The sequence below is a fragment of the Protopterus annectens genome, chromosome 7.part1 (genome assembly GCF_019279795.1).
Source record: "Protopterus annectens isolate FY-2018-M chromosome 7.part1, PAN1.0, whole genome shotgun sequence".
Taxonomy (NCBI): Eukaryota; Metazoa; Chordata; order Ceratodontiformes; family Protopteridae; genus Protopterus; species Protopterus annectens.
The window spans coordinates 92,021,832-92,043,255 of NC_056740.1; the positions used below are offsets into that span (position 1 = coordinate 92,021,832).

Here is a 21,424-nt window from a genome sequence, read left to right on the forward strand (position 1 = left end):
TCACCAGGGTATAGTATGTTTCAACTAGACCATACCACCAGAAAGGGTGGTGGGGTAGCCATACTTTACAAGTCTACCCTATCTGTCAGCATAGACACCCAACAACCACCCCAGTTTAATAATGCTGAAATTCTTATAAAAAAACTACAAATTAACAAAAGCAAAAATGTAAACATTGTCTGTGTCTACATTCCCCCAGGGAGGAACACAGAAACCTTAGAAGACTTCTTATATTGGTTATCCAATAACTACCCCCATGAAACAATTGTTCTTGGGGATTTCAACATTGACTGGAACACTTGGCTCTTGTGAAACCCCCACAACCCACACAAACCTCTATGGATTTACTCAAATCATAACCTCCCCCACCAGGACAGGAAAACCCAGTAACAAGGAAAGTACCCTAGACTGGATACTCGTCAATACCCATCTTCAATTTTATAAATCAGGCACTTTGCCTGATGACCTAAGTAACCGCTGTCTCACCTATGTAATCAAGCTCAAAGTAACTGCTCCTACCAATCCACCTATAGAACATTAAGAAACAACAAGAATTTTATTCTCACCAAGTTTCAGAATGAACTTAAGGCATGCAACTGGTCAGTACTAAAAAAGTCTCCCACTAGATGAAGCAGTAGCATACTTTAACACCAAATTCCTTGCTATTCTTAACTCCCATGCTCCCACCTGCTCTATTAGAACCAAAGTTAATATTGCACCAAAGCTTTCTAAAGATACCAAAACCAAAATTTCACTCAGAAACAAAGCATGGGCCACCTTCCAAAAAACAAAACCTCCACTTGATCAACTAAGATTCAGACAGCAGAAAATCCATAACCTTAGACAAAAAGAACTACTACTACCATCTACTGCAAAAACACCAAAACAAACCTCAAACGTTCTGGGCAGGAATAAACAAACTACTCCACCCAGGTCAAACTGCCACTCCACCCTCCTCAGCATCCCAACAAAAATCCCCAGTAGACATTGCTAATAACTTCAACAGCTTCTTCACAGAGACCATCCAGTCTCTAGTCAGCAACTCTCTCCCAATGGCTCTAATTCTAATGCAGCCACACCCAGTACCCAAACATACTTTACCTTCCAACCTGTTCCTGCTCAACTTATTCATGCCCTACTTAAGAAACTAAGACCCACCACCCTGGCTGCCGACCTCCTCCCAGCAGACTATCTGCAAAATGCTGCTGACACCATAGCATACCCCATCTTAAGCTTGATCAACAGAGCTATATCTGAAGCTACTGTACCCACTATATGGAAAATCTCCCATGTCATACCTCTCCATAAAGGTTGCAGTGCCACTGAACTGCCAAACATTAGACCCATAGCTATTCTGTCACCTCTAGCTAAAATTATGGAGAAGTGTGTACACATACAGCTCATGCACTACCTCACACAAAACAAGCTGTTGTCCAACTTTCAGCATGGCTTTAAGCCACACCATAGTACTACTTCTGCCCTCCTCTCTTTCTCTAACGTCATTAACCACAACCACAATAATAACAAACTATCCTCAGCACTCTTTCTAGATCTATCCAAGGCTTTTGACATGGTTGACCACAAAATGCTTATAAATACCTTAAAGGCCTTCTCCTTAAACAACCATGCACTCCAATGGTTTCAATTCTACCTGCAGGCCAGGCAACAGGCAGTCCTACGGCAGGACAAGCTATCATCTCGCCTACCCATTACAATAGTTGTTCCCCAGGGCTCGATACTAGGACCCCTTCTTTTCTCCATCTTTATCAACGACCTTCATTCAATCATCCCAGATGCTACCTACATTCAATATGCGGATGACTCCACCTTGATTTGTTCTGTCACCTCACCAGCTTCTTTATTCATATTAACCCAAAATACTTTCAATACAGTGGAAAAATGGCTCTCCAATCAACATCTAATCCTAAACCCCAACAAAACTAAGTTGCTCCTCTTCTCCCCCACATGCAGGACCCTCCCTGCCATCCTTCAACATAACTGCTAACAATGGCACTATCATCTCCCCAGAAGCCCAAACTAAACTACTGAGTGTCATAGTTGATAACAACCTGAAGTTTGATGCGCATATTAATCAAACTATCAAAACCATTAATAAAAAACTTGGCTCTCTTTACAGAATCAAACCTTTCCTTACCCCACTTGCTGGAACTGCAATTGCCCGTTCCCATCTGCTATCAACTCTTCTCTAAGCCTCACCTCTATTCTCAAACTTAAACAAAACAGATCTTAATAAACTATCATCCTGATATAACCACATTGCCAGGTTTGCTACTGGTGCAGCCTACCGGACACACCACTGTCACAACCTAAATCGCCTAGGATGGCTTGAACTGCCAAGCCTACTGCAGTTCAACCAGCTAATAGGGGCACATAAAGTCCTTTATCAACCAGAAAATACACCTGCACTAAAAAATATTATCAGCCCCTACACCAGCACCCAGCCACTACTATCATCCACTAGACTTCTAGTTCAAACACACAAATCCAACTACTCAGCTGGGGACTCTGTTGGAAAAATATGGAACAGACTCCTAGCTGACTTGACCCTGGAACCCTCACTAACTTAATTCAAAAACAAACTCAAGAAATACTTCAAAACTCATTGGTTATATCCTTGCACTAACCCCGACTAGTGACCTCTCTATTTCTTAGGTGCCTTATCTTCAACTACTTCTACCACTCCATTTCAGGAAGGATCAATTGTATAACTGCTGCTCAGTGTGTCTTAAACCTAAATGTAATGTTATATATGTTTAACTTTGAAAATAATGTTATGTTTTGTAGTGTTTTATAATAAGTTAGTACTATATGTGCTAAATGCTGGTATTGCTTATGACTGTAATCTGCTTGAAACTAGCATTTACTAAATGTTCAATGTGAATTATTATCTTGGAACTTTTCTCCCTGGGGCTCCGCTGAAAATGGACATGTATCCAGTCGGACTATCCCGGTCATCAAATGTAAAATAAATAAATAGTCAAATAAATCTGTTTTCTAACAGGTAATTTTCCAGGTAGCAAGGATGAGATTCCTGAACATAGCACTACCATATTATCCATGTGAAAGTTTTCCATTATTACTGCATTGGGAGTTAATCAGAAGATCTCAAACAGCTTACAGTATTACTGCTCAAGTACTCGGGTTAATCAGCAAACCTGACAGCTGGTAAGGATGGTGGTGTTCCTCAAAGTATGCAGTGAACACTTAATATTCCTTGCTACCACTGGATATGAGGTTTCATCAAACTAACAATTTAGGGATGAGGCAAATTGTTAAATATACCAGGCTAATACTTGTCCTGCATTAGAACAAGCCACAACCACATAACATTGCAGTGAAAGCATCTTAAGAAACAAATGAAAGAAAAAATGGAATAAACAGTAGTTTCTTATGTAACTCACGTGGCAGTTTTCCTTACAATGCCTTCCACAGCTGAACACAAGCCAAGACCGCTGGCATAATTTACATGAATGGAAATATAAGTTGTCAACAAAAAAACGGAGTGGAAGTAACACTAAACGTGATGCTTTTCTTTCTCTTATTAACACAGTCTCATTTGTAACCTGTTCACCCATGTGCCTCCTATAAATGTGCCATTGATAGAAATATACAAGTCAATAAAGCATATTTTATAAAAGATGACAGGCATTTTCTAATCTGCTGTAAAAATTCCAATCTGTGAAGTAATACTTTATAAATACTGTTTGACTTTTCAAATTCAAGTATCACTGCTGTTTTCCATCTTCACTAACGACCTGTATACTGTCATCCCAAAAGTCAGCTGTATCCAATACGTTGATGACTCCACCCTGATCTGCTCCTCCATATCTCCAACAGACTTATGGTCTGCTACACAGTCCACGGTAGTGGTGCTGCGGTAGCGTTGTCGCCTCACAGCAAGACGTTGTTGCATTCGATTCTCAGCTAGAGCATCTTCTGTGTGGAGGCATGCATGAATGGGCGTGCCTTCATTGAAGGTTGTGCATCAGGGCTGGTAACTCGGCACGTAAAAATCCACGACCAATCATTAGCGGACCAGAGTTCCGCTGTGGTGACCCCTAACCGGGATAAGCCGAAAGACACAACAACACAGTCCACCTTTAACACTACAGAAAACTGGCTTTCTGAATGTTGTTTGATACTAAATTCGCACCATCACAAAGGTCTCCTGCTTTTACTTTTACCATAAATGCAAATGATGGCACATTAATCTCCCCTGACCCCTCTACAAAACTACTAGGTGTCATTATAGATAAGAATCTAAAATTCAACCTACATGTAAACCAATCAATCAAAACCATCAATAAAAAACTAGAATCACTTTACAGAATAAAAGCCCTCCTAACCCCTCCAGCTAAAATTGCCATAGCTCGCTCTCACCTTCTCTCAACACTTCTGTACACATCCCCTACACTCTCTAATATAAATAAGACTGTACTTAAACTCTCAACCTGCTATAACCACATTGCCAGGTTTGCCACTGGGCTGCCTTTTAGGACACATCATTGCATCAGCCTTAACCAGGTTGTGTGGCTTGAACTACCCAGTCTAATCCAGTATAACCAACTGATCATGGCTTATAAAATCCTTTATAATCCAGATAATGCTCCTGCACTTAAAAATCTTATCACCCCCTATCACAATCCGTGACTGCTTAGATCCTCTAACAGACTACTAATTCAGACAAGCAAAATTAACAGCTGGTGACTGTCTCTTTGCAAACTCTGTAGGCAGATCCTGGAACTCACTTCCAGCTGACATTACTTTACTCTCCTCCCTAGGTCAATTTAAAACTAGACTCAACAACATATGCCACTAAACTGGCTACGTCATTGTATCAAGCCTGGCTAACTCTCTTCTAGATTGTGTAAAATCTATTAATCAGCTACTGTTTAATTTACCCCTGACTTTCACCAGGGTTTAACTCTAACCTGTGGAACATGTTTACTATTGTTTGCTTATGTACTCTTTGTCAAAATTATACTTGTAACATGTTTTTAATGTTTCTGTTTACCTTGGAGCTTTTCTCCCCGGGCCTCCATTGAAAATGGACATGCATCCAGTCATACTATCCCGGTCAACAAATGTAAAATAAAATAAATAAATAAATAAAATTATGTGATGTTTTTAATTGTCTATATCTTATTTAATTCTTTGTCACTTAGTCCACTGATGCTGTTCTAAAAATAGGTGCAACTGTCTTTGCTTTGTGGCCCAGGCTATGATTCATGAGTGTTGCAGTCAGCCAGTTAAACTGAATATGTACTACAAATAGCTAAACATTTACATAAAAGGTGTGAAAGTGTGTTAATTACAGTTTTTGGCCTTTCTTTCCATTCTTCTCATAATCATCATACCCTCATCTCATACTGAACATTCATCCCTCTCAGCTCCAGGAATTGTTAGAGTCTTGGGGCTGGGTAGGAGCTAGTGATCACTGTTTACACAAGCAATGGAAGAAGGACAGGACTTTTTTTTTCATACGCTCCTAATAGCTCCCTATTTCTAATTGTCTCATTCATTCCTGCCAACATCAGACATCATCAGATGCTGGATGAGGGAGACATGAGCTGGGGATCAATGTTCTCACCTGCAGAGGAAAGCAGGTTAAAAGGTTTTTCCTGTATGCTCCTAATAACTCCCTTTGCTAGCTGTAAAGTGCAGTGTACTGTCTGCTATTTGAGCACATGCACACTCCTTGGTGGGTCATGGTCCCTAGCTGCAGATGCTGCAATCCCAGGCCATCCCAATGTCTTTGCTCTTGAGGCAAGAGTCCAACACCTTTATGTCATGATGCGTCCGCTGGCACTACTTAATCACTCACATCCTTTTCACGCTGGCTTCTCCAAGGCCTCAGCTAGCAGCTGAACCCAGATGATCCAGGGTATCATCCCAGACAAAACAACCAGCACTTCGTCCCACATCTTTTATCTGCAGACAGTAGGATTCTGTAGAAAACTGTTCTAAGAAAGATGCGCCGTAGTAACATCATACCTGCACTCACAAAGTGTACAATGGCAGTTCATTTAAAAGGATTCCATCCCCATTGTGTGCTTTTCAGATTTAAAACAATAATCTACTGTAGGACACAGGCAGACCACTTGCAATAAACTTGAATGTAAGCAGTGCTGTGCTAAAAACTGTAACCATTAACATTTAAATACAGCATTTTGTAATTCATATCAAAACGTAATCTCTAAAGCAGTGTTCAAAAAAAAAAAAAAGCAAAAACTAGTAATAAATGCAAGAAGGTACAAAACTTTAAGATTTACAACAAATATTACAGATAGTACTTTTCAGAAAGATGAGATATATGTGTAATACAATAGTGCATGAATCGTATAGATGGGCACACAGTCACTTACAAATCGGCTTGAATTGTTGTTTCTCACAGTTTTGGCATTTCCAAATGCTTCTAGTAGAGGGTTAGACTGTAGAATTATATCTTTTACATGCTGTAAAACAAAGAAAATTATTAAATTAATAAAATATTAACAATAATAATAAAGTACACTATGACACTGCGATGAATATTTGTATTTCTTCATAGTTTATAGTGTTTTGTATTACAGTGAAATGTAGTTCTGCTGCAAACATAAAACAGTAGTGGCCAGGAATAAGACAGATATTGTGACCAGTACTTTTTGGGCAATGATGCTGTGCCCAGTTGAACAACAGTGATATTCTGTGACTCAAAAATATGACAAAGCCAAAATGAGGAACATCTCATTAGCGACTCATTATTAATCATGTCTCTGAATCAATCACTATCGCAATTATAGCTAAACACACTAATGTTTCAGCTACCAATAGATGCAACACAGTTGTACAGGCACCTACAAATTTGCACACATACACTGTAACTCATGCTGTCATTCAGTCAACAAACATGCAGACAATTAGACAGCTGCAAATATTCCCCTAGATACACAGACAATCACACACACACACACACACACACACACACACACACACACACACACACACACACACACACACACACACACACACACACACACACCTGCGAGTGCTCCACAAACATGCACACACACACACACACACACACACACACATGCACACAGAGATGGATTAACAGTATTTATCTGCTGCAATACTAACAGCCCTGCTCCTACCACAGGGATGAATGGGTGTATGCAGTTAACAGACAATATACACTTTATTTCAATTTGCTCTGGTAGAGCTATTCTTGGAAAGGCTATACTGTGTTATCCTGGCAACTGTTTTACTGTTTCTTCAAGCTGTAAAATGAACGAGGAAATCTGAAGAAGAAAAAAAAAGACCCAATCAATTACCATTTCAAGCCTGATGTATGAATAAGATGGGGGTAGCGAGAAACCTGCTGCACAGTATATTATACAATTAAAATAGCAATAATCAAAAATAATGCTGTTATAAAACTGAGATGCTCTCTCTAAATATACTTGTGTGTATGAGTGTCACAGTGTGTGTGTGTGTGTGTGTGTGTGTGTGTGTGTGTTTATTTATCTATAGACAGATATATACAGGTGTGTGTGTGTGTGTGTGTGTGTGTGTGTGTGTGTGTTTATTTATCTATAGACAGATATATACAGGTATGTGTGTGTGTGTGTGTGTGTGTGTGTGTGTGTGTGTGTGTGTGTGTGTGTGTGTGTGTATATATATATATATATATATATATATATATATATATATATATATATATATATAAATATATATATATATATGTAATATATATTGATGCACAAGGTAGACATTCATTTTGGTGAATATTTTTCTCAAATGAAATAAAAGCCAGCATATGTTATCAAAAGTCAGCTTATTCCACAGACTGGCTTTTACTCCTGTGCAGCACTGCAGTACATTGCGGATCAGGGTATTTGCCCTTTTCCCACTGTAGTGCGATCACTGAGTTGGTATATATAAATAGCAGGGGGTGTGGGTGCAAAGGGGGCTTACCCCCTACAAAAGCAGGGTAGTTTGTGTTAGTGTTTTTTCAATAGTTTGATTTTTCAAGCATTTGTGCTCAATATGTTGTAGTTCAATTTGTTGCATCTGCGATGAAGCAACATGCACCTATATAATCATACACATGCATGTACGTTCAGACAAAATGTAGAAATAACATAAATGCACATATATTAGTAGAATAAAGCCCTTAATAAATAAATAAAATGCATCTTAATTTATTTCTTTTTTACTTTTTCACAGTAGCAATGGACGTGCCTGTATCCCTGGCCTGCTGTATAAGAGGTTTGTAGATATATATATATATATATATATATATATATATATATATATTATATCAATATATTATATCAATATTATATATATTATATCAATATATATGATATGGTGTCCCAGGCTGTGTCCTACACAAGCTCAAAGACAAACTAACCCCTCACCTAAACACACTGTTCAAACTCAGCCTCTCCACAGGCTACGTACCCATAGAGTGGTGCACAGTAACGGTTATTCCGCTCCACAAAGGTGGAGCCACAACAGAACCTGGGAACTATCGCCCTATAAGCCTGACTAGCTTGGTCTACAAGGCTATGGAGTGCATCATCATGGAACTCATTAACAGAGACATTGAGAACCTCCAAACACTGGACCCTACCCAGTTCGGTTTTGTTAAAGGCAGATCATGCCTCCTAAACCTGCTGGACTTCTTTGAGACAGTTACCAAGGCTATAAAACGAGGGAAAGGTGGTACACACAGCCTACCTAGACCTCACCAAGACCTTCGACAACATTCCCCATTCTGGTATTATAGACAAGCTCACCAGCCTGAACATAAACTCCTACGTCACAAGATGGGTTGCCAACTGGCTCACGGACAGAACCCACATGGTGAGCGTTCTGGGAGCTAGGTCCAACTCTAAACCAGTTACAAGTGGCATTCCCCAGGGCTCAGTCCTAGGACCCCTCCTGTTCGGCATATACTGCTCAGAGGTACAGGCAAGCACAGGAGGACTATAGCTGATCAAGTTCACAGACGACTGCAAACTAGGGGCTATAACTGACTCTCCGGCTGACACAGACATCCTCCAAAAGGGTCTCACTGAGACAGATACTTGGTTCAAAATCATGGCCTCAAGCCAAATGCCAAAAAGTGCATAGTCATCCCCTTTGAAAAAAACAAAGTACCCACAAACTACCACATAGGTGGTAGTCCCCTAAATATGGAAGACGTAATAAGGGATCTGGGGGCCCAAGTAGATAGTAATCTCACCTTTGATAATCACATTGCCAAAGTGGTTAGAAAATCCTTCTATGTGGCCCACCTAAGCACAAAAGGGTTTGCATCCAGATCAAAAGATGTCATTGTGCCCCTCTACTTATCACTCATCAGACCCATCATAGAGTACAATGCCCCATTTGGGATGTACCTTACAAGACACCTGCAACAGCTGGAAAAACCACAGAAGTACCTCACCAAGAGGATCACTGGTCTCAAACAGATGCCCTATGCAGCTTGACTGAAGAAACTCCAGCTGTACTTGGTTGCATACCGCCTACTCAGAATTGATCTCTTCCTGACATACAAGGCCATGTCCAACCCAGAATTGATGGACATGCTCCACCTAAAGAAAACCTTATCCCCTCGAGCCACATGCTCTAGGGATCTAAACCTCACAACAACAATAAATAGGACATGCTGGAGGGATAGATTCCTGTCCCAGAGACTTCCCATGCTTTGGAACAAGATTCCAGTCTACATTAGGCAGAGCTCCTTGCTAACACTCTTCAAAAGAAACCTTGACGAGTGGATGGGAAACAGAAAGTTTACCCCGGGGATCACTTCAGTAGCTCTGCTTGACAGAGGCACAGGGAACTAATCTAAGGTGGCAGCGAAAGCCAACACATTCTGGCTAGGCTTATAAATGCCCTCGGGCAAATAGCCTAGTACCTACCTATGAACCTATATCAAACATCTATTAATAGATTGCCTAAGATTAGTAAATCTTTAGAGCACTAAATTTTATTTCATAGCCAATGACACCACACTTCTGTTTGAGTGTATACATGAGCATTTGTTCATTGGCGTGCACACAGATACAAAGATAACTGTTTTCTCTACCACTCTACCATTAATCTGTTTTCTCAGCTAAAACAATAAACTACCAAGAAAGGCCAAACTGTAATATGACCAATTGCTTCTTGCTATGTTTGAAAGCCGATGGGATTTAGGTTTTATACTGAGTATCAAAAAGTAAAATGTAGCAGGTCAGTATATAGAAACTTCACAAAATAAACTTTTATCACAGGAAAAGTATGTATGGATAGCACTATTTTTTTATTACTTAAGTTAAGCCAAAATTAATTGTATAAAGCTTTTAAATATCTGAACATCATCCCTGTTCTGAAAATTAATGCAGATATAACCTTATAGCATTTGTTTGGAATACTGTACTCAATAGCAGTAGTAATACTGATTAATTTACTGCCCCATTCAAACAAGTAGGAGAATTTACCATGCACAACAAATCATTTTAAGGACAATGGAGCTATTTTTCCTAAGAACAATCTGCAAGCAGTGTAGGGCAATTATTAAAATGTCAACTATACCAGAAATGCTCAAATATCAGTGAACAATTTTAGCAAGATTAGAGATGTTGAACACATCCTAAAATATGATCTTACATGTATAGTGTTTTCAAGGAAACAGAGTTTATGTTATTGGTCTAAATAATATATTTATACCTAAAAGGAGTCACAGTAAATCTAGAGTGCTAATAATTACCCTGATATGTAATACTGATCACTCACATGCATTCAAATGCATATCGTCATTCAAACCATTAATTTCTAACTCTTAGTAAGCAAATATGCAATACAGTTTAGTTCAAGCAGCTCATCCATACAGGGTCCCCAGGTAATGTATACAGAATGTCATATCTAGTGCACACATACTGAGCACAGCTTACTAAGTACCCCCCCCCACCTCTGTTGTGACTCCTTGAGCCTTAGCTTTTTGATTTCCACCAGTTCTCTCTCTCTTACACCTCACAATACTCACAAATATAAACACACCCCTTCTGCTGAAATTGGAGCACTGTTATAATAAGATCGCAAAATATGCATCCAGCCTCCCAAATGAAACTCACTGTATGGCTCTCTCTCAACTAAACTGGATGGAATTTCCCAACTATGTGAAGTACAACCAACTTAAACTCGCCTATAGCATCCATTAAACTCCAGACAAATGTTCTGCCTTGGCCTTCGTAGTAAAACAGTACTGTCTACCAAGATCTGTCAGGTCAAAAAACAAACCAACATAGTGACACATTGTACTCTGCTAACATAAATACTGGAAAAGTCTTAAATTGCACATTATACAAAAATACAAAGTAAATAATTTTAAGATTATCCTTAAGGGAACACTTCCTCACTACTAGAATATGTTCCTCCTACACCACCTTGGGCTAAAATACATTTCGTAAATGGTTAACAGCACTAACTAACCAACCACCAGGCATATCAAACCGTAATTTCCTGACTAGAAACTTACTCTCTGCACGTATTACATCCAATTACTTCTGCCGATGCCATCACCTCCCAGTATTCCTTTATACCAAATTATATACTACTGACACCAAATCAACTTATTTATACTCTTCATTTAGCGTGTTACCTACTTACCAATATGCTGTTGAATCTTGCTACTCTAATTCTTTCTATAAGAATATTGCAATAATGCATTTTCTTACATGTTCTTGAACTTTGTTCACTGTTAGTTGTTTCCACAGGGTAAATAAAACACAGAAGCCACACAAGGGTGCTGGATGGCCCTACTCCACACACTTAGTCTTGTAAAAAGTGTGAGATGAAGAACAGCCCAAGTAGCAAAACCAAAGTTTATTTATTCAATCCAAAGTCAAATTGGATAAGTGCTTTCATCCTGTATCCACAGAACTTCATCAGATAATTAAAAACTACACAATTCACTTTTTAAAGGCAAATTAAAATATGTCATACGAAACACATAGAAAATGACACACACCCTTAAAGACACAACATTAAAAACCTAGAAAAATGTAAAAATATATATATAAAAACATGAAATGCACCTGTATAAAATTTAAAGGATAAATATACACATAAAAATGATGCATTATATATAGAAAAAATATAGATATGTCATAAATATATGTAATAAGTTATCTCTCTAATGCTTTTAGTTTTAATAAGGAGCTGATGGAGATATTTTCATTCAACCCTAGCCAGTTGCCTGCATCTAGGTGCAGCTTGCCAGTATAGCTCCCTTTTCTTTAATAAAATTGACCAAGCTCCACCTCTAATTTCTGTTTTAATATTATCGATAACAAAAAAGTGAAAAAAATGCCCTTAATTTTCAAGTATATGTTTACTTAAAGCCTTTGTTTCTTTTTCTGTTCTAATATCATATAGGTGCTCATAGATGCGATTTTTTAGTTTCCTGTCAGTTTTCCCAATATAGTAACAACAACAATGACTACACATAGCACAGTATATAAGTCTCTTGGAATTGCAATTATATCTTTGATGGATTCTAATATTAATGTTGTTAATGATGAACATATCCCCTTTCCTAATAAATTTACAGAAGTGACACATCCCTCATTTATTCATGTAACCAGTTTTATGTTTTTGTGGACAATGTTTGGTTTCAAAAAACACTCTTAAGGTTTCTACCCTTTTTGAACACTATTGTAGGACTCGTGTCTATATGTTGTCTTATGGCCTTATCTTGCCTGAAAATAAACCAGTTCTTAATTAATATGTTCTTTAACTCAAAACTATCAGATGTAAATACCGTAATAAAAGATGTCCTGTAATCCTTTGTCTACACATTATTGCTATGGATGGTATTGGTCATGTTAGAAGTGTTATGTGCTTCGGGTTCTGACAAAAGGGGTAAATAAAATCTCCTGTCCCTTTTATTAACCACCTCAAGTAAGATGTCTAACAGGATAGCCTCTTTTTAAAAACATCTGTTTGCGGCAGTCACATTCATTTAAAAATTCATCCATAGTCAAAACCATCCATGCAGCACGGACAAATTGCCCATTCACGATGGCTTTCTTTTGTTTCAATGGATGAGTACTTGATGGAGCAAAGAATTGGAGTATGTCTCCTTTCTAAAAATCTTAGATGTAAATTTGTTATTCTAGTAATATTTAGATAAAAGAATATCAAGAAATGAAATGTGGTGTAAATCATGGTTGTGGGTGAACTTTAAGAATTGCGTTGTGGAATCAGTGTATAAGATGAATTCCCTAATCAGTTCACTAGGTCCATCCCATAAAATGCATATGTCATCTAGATAGCAGGTATAATACTTGATGTATATGTAAAAAGTGGAGAGAAATAAAAAGTTTTTCTCCCATTGTGTAACGAGTACATTAGCGTATAAGCCACCGCAGGCTGAACTCATAGCCACTCCCTCTTGTTGCAAAAAGATCTCATTATTAAAAAGAATAAAATTATTCTTAAGCACTATTTCCATAAGATGTGTATATACTAACACATCAAAGTGCTCAACATTTTTGTCATAGAGAAGCTCACTAAATCAGTCAAGACCAATGTTGTGAGGAATCACCGAATACAGATCTTTAATATCGATGGTTAGAAAGACATATGTTTCTTTAAAAGGTATCTTATTCATTGATTCCAGAAAACTCCATGAGTCTTTACATATCTGAGGTTCGCTATATACTAAATGTTTTAATTTAGAATCTAAGTGTTTAGCGGGGGGATGTGTAATATAACCTTTTGCATCTACTATGGGGCGCATAGGTAGTAGTAATACATTTTTGTGTAATTTAGGTAATCCAAACATTACTGACACCTTAGGATGTAAAACTGTAAGATAGTTTAAAACTTTGATGGATATAGATCCTTCAATAAAAATATCCTGTAGTTCATTCCTAATTTTTATATATGCTCCATTTAATTCATTTATGGAGGATCTCACATAAGCTTTACTAATCAAAATGAATAGCATTTTGTTATAATCCTTTAAATTCATTAAAACTACCCCTCCCCCTTATCTGGTTTCATAATTCTTAATCTGTCCAAAACATCCTTTATTTCCTTAATAATCTGACTCTCCTTGCTGTTCATTTCATTATTTCTCTTATTTTTGGAGGTAAGGTTGCAAACATCAAGTTCACAGATTCTTTCAAATAATAGGATCATGGGGTGAAGTGGGGGGATTAAAAGTGCTGGAAATAGCAAGAGGGTTAACAAATTGATCAGAGAAAGAGTTCTGGAACAAAACTTTCAAATTTAACTTACTCTAATGGATTTAAAACTTTATACTCGTTAAGTTAAATTTGAAAGTTTTGTTCCAGAACTCTTTCTCTGATCAATTTGTTAATCCTCTTGCTATTTTCAGCACTTTTAATCCCTTACTTCACCCCATGATCCTATTACTTGAAAGAATCTGCAAACTTGATGTCCGCAACCTTACCTCCAAAAATAGGAGAAATAATGAAATGAACACCAAGGAGAGTCAGATTATTAAGGAAATAAAAGATGTTTTGGACAGATTAAGAATTATGAAACCAGATAAGGGGGAGGGGTAGTTTTAATGAATTTAGAGGATTATAACAAAATGCTATTTATTTTGATTAGTAAAGCTTATGTGAGATCCTCCATAAATGAATTAAATGGAGCATATATAAAAATTAGGAACGAACTACAGGATATTTTTATTGAAGGATCTATATCCATCGAAGTTTTGAACTATCTTACAGTTTTACATCCTAAGGTGTCAGTAATGTTTGGATTACCCAAATTACATAAAAACTTATTACAACCATCTAGGCGCCCCATAGTAGACGCAAAAGGTTCTATTACACATCCCCTTGCTAAACACTTAGATTCTAAGTTAAAACATTTATTATATAGCGAACCTCACATATGTAAAGATTCACGGAGTTTTCTGGAATCAATGAGATACCTTTTGAAGAAACATATATCTTTCTAACCATCGATATTAAATCTAACCATCGATATTAAAGATCTGTATTCGGTAATTCCTCACAACATTGGTCTTGACTGGTTTAGTGAGTTTCTCTATGACAAAAATGTTGAAAACTTTGATGTGTTAGTATATACACATCTTATGGAAATGGTGCTTAAGAATAATTTTATTCTTTTTAATAATGAGATCTTTTTGCAACAAGATGCGAGTGGCTATGGGTTCAGCCTGCGGTGGCTTATACGCCAATGTAGTTGTTACACAGTGGGAGAAGAAATTTTGATTTCCCTCCACTTTTTATATATACATCAAGTATTAGACCTGCTATCTAGATGACATATTCATTTTATGGGATGGACCCTGTGAACTGATTAGGGAATTCATGTTATACCACTGATTCCACAACGCAGTTCTTAAAGTTCACCCACAACCATGATTTATACTAGATTTCATTTCTTGATATTCTTTTATCTAAAGATTACCAGAATAATAAATTTACATCCAAGATTTTTAGAAAGGAGACATATTCCAATTCTTTGCTCCATTACTCAAGTACTCATCTATTGAAACAAAAGAAAGCCATCGTGAAGCACATAACACTTCTAACATGACCAATGCCATCAACAGCAATAATGTGGAGACAAAGGATTACAGGACATCTTTTATTATGGTGTTTACATCTGATAGTTTTGAGTTAAAGAACATATTAATTAAAAACTGGTCTATTTTAAGGCAAGATAAGGCCATAAGACAACATATACACACAAGTCCTACAATAGTGTACAAGAAAGGAAGAAGCTTGAAGAGTGTTTTTTGAAAACAAACATTGTCCACAAAAACATAAAACTGGTTACATGAATAAATATAGGATGTGTCACTTCTATAAATTTATTAAGGAGGGGGATATGTTCATTATTAACAACATTAATATTAGAATCCATCAAATATATAATTGCAATTCCGAGAGAGTTATATACTGTGCTATGTATAATCATTTTTGTTACTACATTGGGAAAACTGACAGGAAACTAAAAAATCGTATCTATCAGCACCTATATGATATAAGGACAGAAAAAGAAACAAATGCTTTAAGTAAATGAAGGGCATTTTTTTCACTTTTTTGTTATTGATAATATTAAAACAGAAATTAGAGGTGGAGCTTGGTCAATTTTATTAGAGAAAAGGGAGCTATACTGGCAGCTGCACCTAGATGCAGGCAACTAGCTAGGGTTGAACGAAAATATCTCCATCAGCTCCTTATTAAATCTAAAAGCATTAGAGAGATAACTTATTACATATATTTATGACATATCTATATTTTTCTATATATAATACATTATTTTTATGTGTATATTTATCCTTTACATTTTATACAGGTGCATTTCATGTTTTTACATATATATTTTTACATTTTTCTAGGTTTTTAATGTTGTGTCTTTAAGGGTGTGTGTCATTTTTATGTGTTTCCTATGACATTTTTTAATTTGCCTTTAAAAAGTGAATTGTGTAGTTTTTTAATTATCTGATGAAGTTCTGTGGATATGGGACAAAAGCGCTTATCAGTTTTGACTTTGGATTGCATAAATAAACTTTGGTTTTGCTACTTGGGCTGTTATTCATTTCACACTTTTTTACAAGACTATGTGTGTGGAGTAGGGCCATTCAGCACCCTTGTGTGGCTTCTGTGTTTTATTTGCGACAGTTTTTTCTTGTCTCCTGTTTCCACAGGGTATTCAGATAAATAATGTTTTCCACCTACTTTCTCCCAATACTAGTCTAATTTATTCAACATTACTCAAATAAAATTGTGCTAATCACTGATATATGACACTTCATTACTGTACGACAAAACTGCTAACTTTTTTTGTACATAATTTTTGTATTAATTTCCCCAGTGTAATATATTATATTGTGTGAATCTGTTTAAATTTACTCTACTACATGTTCTGGGGAGTTTTTCTTCTGAGGGCTCCATTGAAAAGGGACCTCTGTGGCCCAGTCAGACTGTCCCGGTAATCAAATGCTAACAATTAAATGTGGAAAATATTTGAAGAGTTGCATTCCATATGGTGTACTGTACCCTATGACTGGCCTGATGAGGGAAGAATAGAGAAGATATTATGAAAACTTTGGACCTAGAGGTTATAGCTTTAGTAATTAACATGGCAAGGTAGAAGATCTGCTCAAATATAACTGATATGTAATGACAGAAAGATAGTTCATTCTTGATGAAGGTACCTAGATCTCTGTAATGATTGTGACACACTTGAGCATGGTCCCATTTATCTGGTAATTTTTTTATATATATATTGTTTTGTGATTCCCTTGGACCTCATGGTAACGACACAGCTTCCAGTGCCCTGCTTCAGTGCTGGGTCTGCCAGCCATCCTTCTACCCCCCCCCCGGACTGTTTTGGTATTTCAGTATTTGCTGGGGACAGTTGTGGACCCTAAGGCCATCCTGGGGGCTTGGCCATCTGTACTCCTACTGGAGTTTTTTCTTTTTATATGTTCTGCCCACTTCTCCTTTCCCCACCCCACCCCCATACTCCTCAGCTATTCCTGAGGGCAGCTCCCCTCTGTGGACTGGGCTTCATCTTTGGGAGCGTCATCAACATGTGCCCTCCGTTCCAGAATGATCATGTTTATCCCTTCTTACCACTCTGTCAGTCACCCAAGTTGCTAATTAAATTATAGTGATATTTGTGTGCATAGGGGAGTTAACAGTAGCACTCAATTTACAGTAACTGGCAAATGTGGGTGGCCATATACATTTAACAATGGGTCTATATCACAACGTCGAACTTACAAAAGTTTGATTGGTGTATTATCGAACCCTTATGTCCAAAACCCAACAAAACTGAAAGCACAGAACAGCGATTTTTTTCCCAGGGGAAAAAAAATCACTGTTCCATGACAAAAAAAAAAAAAAAAAAGCTTAACCTTAAACTTAAACTGATGTGGAGGGATTGGCACCCCCCATCCCCACTTAAATATACCGACTTCGAGATCACACCACAGTGGAAGAAATAGGAAAGCCCCAAAAATGGCCCACTGATTAATTTCCTTGGGAAAAAAGTTGATGTGCCGTGGCTTCACCATTTTCCACTTTCGGACTTTAAGGTTTGATATTACAACTTTCAAATTTGTTTTAGTTCAACGTTGTAATACAGAGCCTTTAACATTTCCTTTCACATTACAGAAGTAGATGCCAAAGAGCAGCAGACCAAAGACATTGCTTACAGGTCTCACATATTAAATCTTGTCCTGTTCCACTTATCTTAAATAAAAAACATTAGCGCTCAGCTCTTCCCACAATTCAGAAAGTGCTAATTCCTCTGCAGTCAAAGAATGGAACACAAATGTTTGTTAACTATCTGTAATCCAGAGTTTTCTTTTAAGACTCCAAGAAAAGGAAATGAAAAATAAAACACAAAGTGAAAATGTTGAAAACCAAGGTATGAATTAAAAAATCATAAACAGTCACAGAACATACTTTAGCTGACAGGTCTGAGATTCATTTTTGTTCTGTTCTGCTTACTTTATTTAAAAACGCTACTTCCCAGATTCTCCCAAAATTCAGATAAAGTTCATACTTCTGCATTCAAAAACTTCATAATTTTTTTTTTTACTTACTGCCTTAACCAGGACCTTCCTTTTAAAATGCAAAAAAAAAATTAGAAGTAAAACAATACATTTATTAAAATAAAGAACACTAGTAGAAGAGAGAATGACAAGAAATAATCCAAGTGTGCAAATCGCTAGCCAAGAAATCCCAAATAGTTGAAGAGCAGCTTTAACTGGCAGATTATTTCCCAAGTAAGTAAACAGACAAAAATACATTGTAACAATCAGTACATTTAAAAAAAGCCTATGAAAAATGCATGTCACATTCTGGGCATGCATTAAACTGAGGATTAGTCAATGTCCCATTTATTTTGAGAGCACTTGGTTTCATTCTTTGGAATAAAACACATCCAGGGTGCTGACTAATTCTTAATTATTATAAACCTTACTGTGGATTATTGTTTACATGCAAAGATGCAGTTGTTTGGTTTCGGTAATGGGAAATGCATTACTTACAGCAAATGGATGCTCCTAACCTATGGTTGCTTCAACAATTACAACTTATATTGATCACAAGACCATTTTTAGGAAGCAAAGGTCTGGAAATCTATGCTTGGAGTTGAAGTTGATTTTGCACATTTAAGACATCCCCTTTTAAGTATGCAAAAGAACACATTACTCTCCTTTATATAGGACCCTACGTAACCTCAAATTCTTTAACCCAACCCTTTTTAAAACGGAACTAAAGGCTTGTAACTGGAACCCACTAAAAACACTTCCTCTTCAAGAAGCTGTTAATTTCTTTAACAACACATTCCTAACTATTCTTGATTATCATGCACCAAAACGTTCTATTAGAATTAAGGCTAGGCCAGCCCCCTGGCTAACAAAAGAAACTAGACAAAAAATGTCACTTAGAAACAAATCTTGGGTAAAATGGAGAACTAGCAAATCTCCCATAGACCAACAGACTTTCAGACACCTGAGAAATATTACCAAAAATCAATCCTCTCTGACAAAAGAACTATTATAGCAATCTTCAGCAAGTGAATCACAATAATCCTCAAAAATTCTGGTCAACCCTAAATAAACTTCTTCACCCTGGACAGACTACCACCCCTCCCCCTTCTGGGTCTGATACAATTCCTTCCCTTGATACTGCCAACACTTTCAACTCTTTCTTCATCAATACGATAAATTCCTTGGCCTCCCATCTATCCAGTGACAATACCATCATTCATGACCATACTTCCTCCAAACTACCAACCTTTAGGCTTCAACCCATCTCCACTACCTTTATACAGAGATGCATTCTCAAACTTAAACCTTGCACCCCCTCTGCTGACCAGCTTCCTTCTGAATTCCTTCAAAAAGCAGCCTCTGAAATAGCTTATCCCATATCAATTCTCATTAATAGGACCATAAATGAAGAATCCATCCCTGATGTATGGAAAATCTCTCACATCATACCATTACATAAAGGAGCAAACTCCTTTGAACATTCTAACTATAGACCCATAGCTCTATTGTCACCTCTAGCTAAAATAATGGAAAAATGTGTCCACCATCAAGTAATGAATCACCTTCTACAAAATAAAATACTAACAAACTGTCAACATGGCTTTAGGCCTTATCATAGCACAACTACTGCTCTGCTCTCCTTCACAGATATTATTAACAATAATCGCAACAATAATGTCCTGTCTTCTGCTCTCTTCATTGACCTGTCCAAAGCCTTTGACATGGTGAACCACTCTCTCCTTCTAAAAATTCTCAAATCTCTTTCCTTAGCACCTGAGACTATCCACTGGTTCAGCTCATATCTCACTAACAGGAAACAAGCTGTCCTCTGGGATAACAAACTCTCATCTCTTCTACCAATCTCCCTTGGTGTCCCCCAAGGCTCTATTCTTGGACCACTTCTTTTCTCCCTCTTTATAAATGACTTACAAGTAGCCATTCCTGAGGCTATCTGCATTCAATATGCTGATGACTCCACACTTATTTGCTCTGCTAAATCCATTTCTGAACTTCAAACTAACACTCAAGCTGTATTTTCTAAAGTTGAAACTTGGTTTCTAAAACGATGTCTACTCCTAAGCAAAAAAGACCAAACTACTTCTCTTTAAACCTACTACCAGATCCCCACACTTGACTTCTCCATTGTGTCTAATAATGGAACCATTATATCACCTGATTCTACTACCAAATTGCTAGGTGTCACAATTGATAACAATCTCTCCTTCGACCTTCATATCAACAATACCATTAAATCTGTAAACAGGAAACTTGGCTCTCTATATAGAATCAAAACTTTTTTAACCTTCCCAGCAAAAGTGAATCTTGCCCACTCACATCTTATTTCCACACTTCTCTATGCCTCACCTATCTACACCAATCTTAAGAAAAACAATCTCTCTAAACTATCTACCTCCTACAACAACATAGCTAGATTTGTTACTGGAAAACAATTTAGAACCCACCATTGTCAGAATCTGCAACAACTTAACTGGCTCGAACTGACAAATACGTTGCTTCTATCCCAACTTATGTTTGTCCAAAGAGCCTTTTACCAACCTCTTAATACACCTGCTCTATCTAACCTCTTAAGCCCCTACTCAAACCTGAACTCTCTCCGCTCTTCTAGCAAACTGCTAGTTACCTCAACCAAATCTAATAACCTTGCTGGTGATTCCCTTTTCTCCAATGCCATTGGGAAACACTGGAATAAACTTCCTCCCGAACTTACTTCAATTGCTTCTACTGCACTGTTTAAACAAAAACTAAAAGTTCACCTTAATAACCACTGGATATGTTCCTGCTCTAAACCTGATTAAAAAGTTTCTTGGCTCTTTCTCCTCCTCACAG

The 21,424-nt window shown here is 37.3% G+C and overlaps 1 protein-coding gene across 2 annotated transcripts in view; it reads right to left on the minus strand.

Annotated features, from left to right (window-relative positions):
* Positions 1 to 21,424, minus strand: part of MYO1E (myosin IE) — a 1,655,775-nt gene that overhangs the window by 877,344 nt on the left and 757,007 nt on the right. For both annotated transcript variants that reach the window (XM_044078573.1, XM_044078572.1), the window contains exon 6: positions 6,387 to 6,476. In XM_044078573.1, the coding sequence (XP_043934508.1) occupies positions 6,387 to 6,476 (90 nt within the window). The remainder of the gene's footprint in view (positions 1 to 6,386; positions 6,477 to 21,424) is intronic.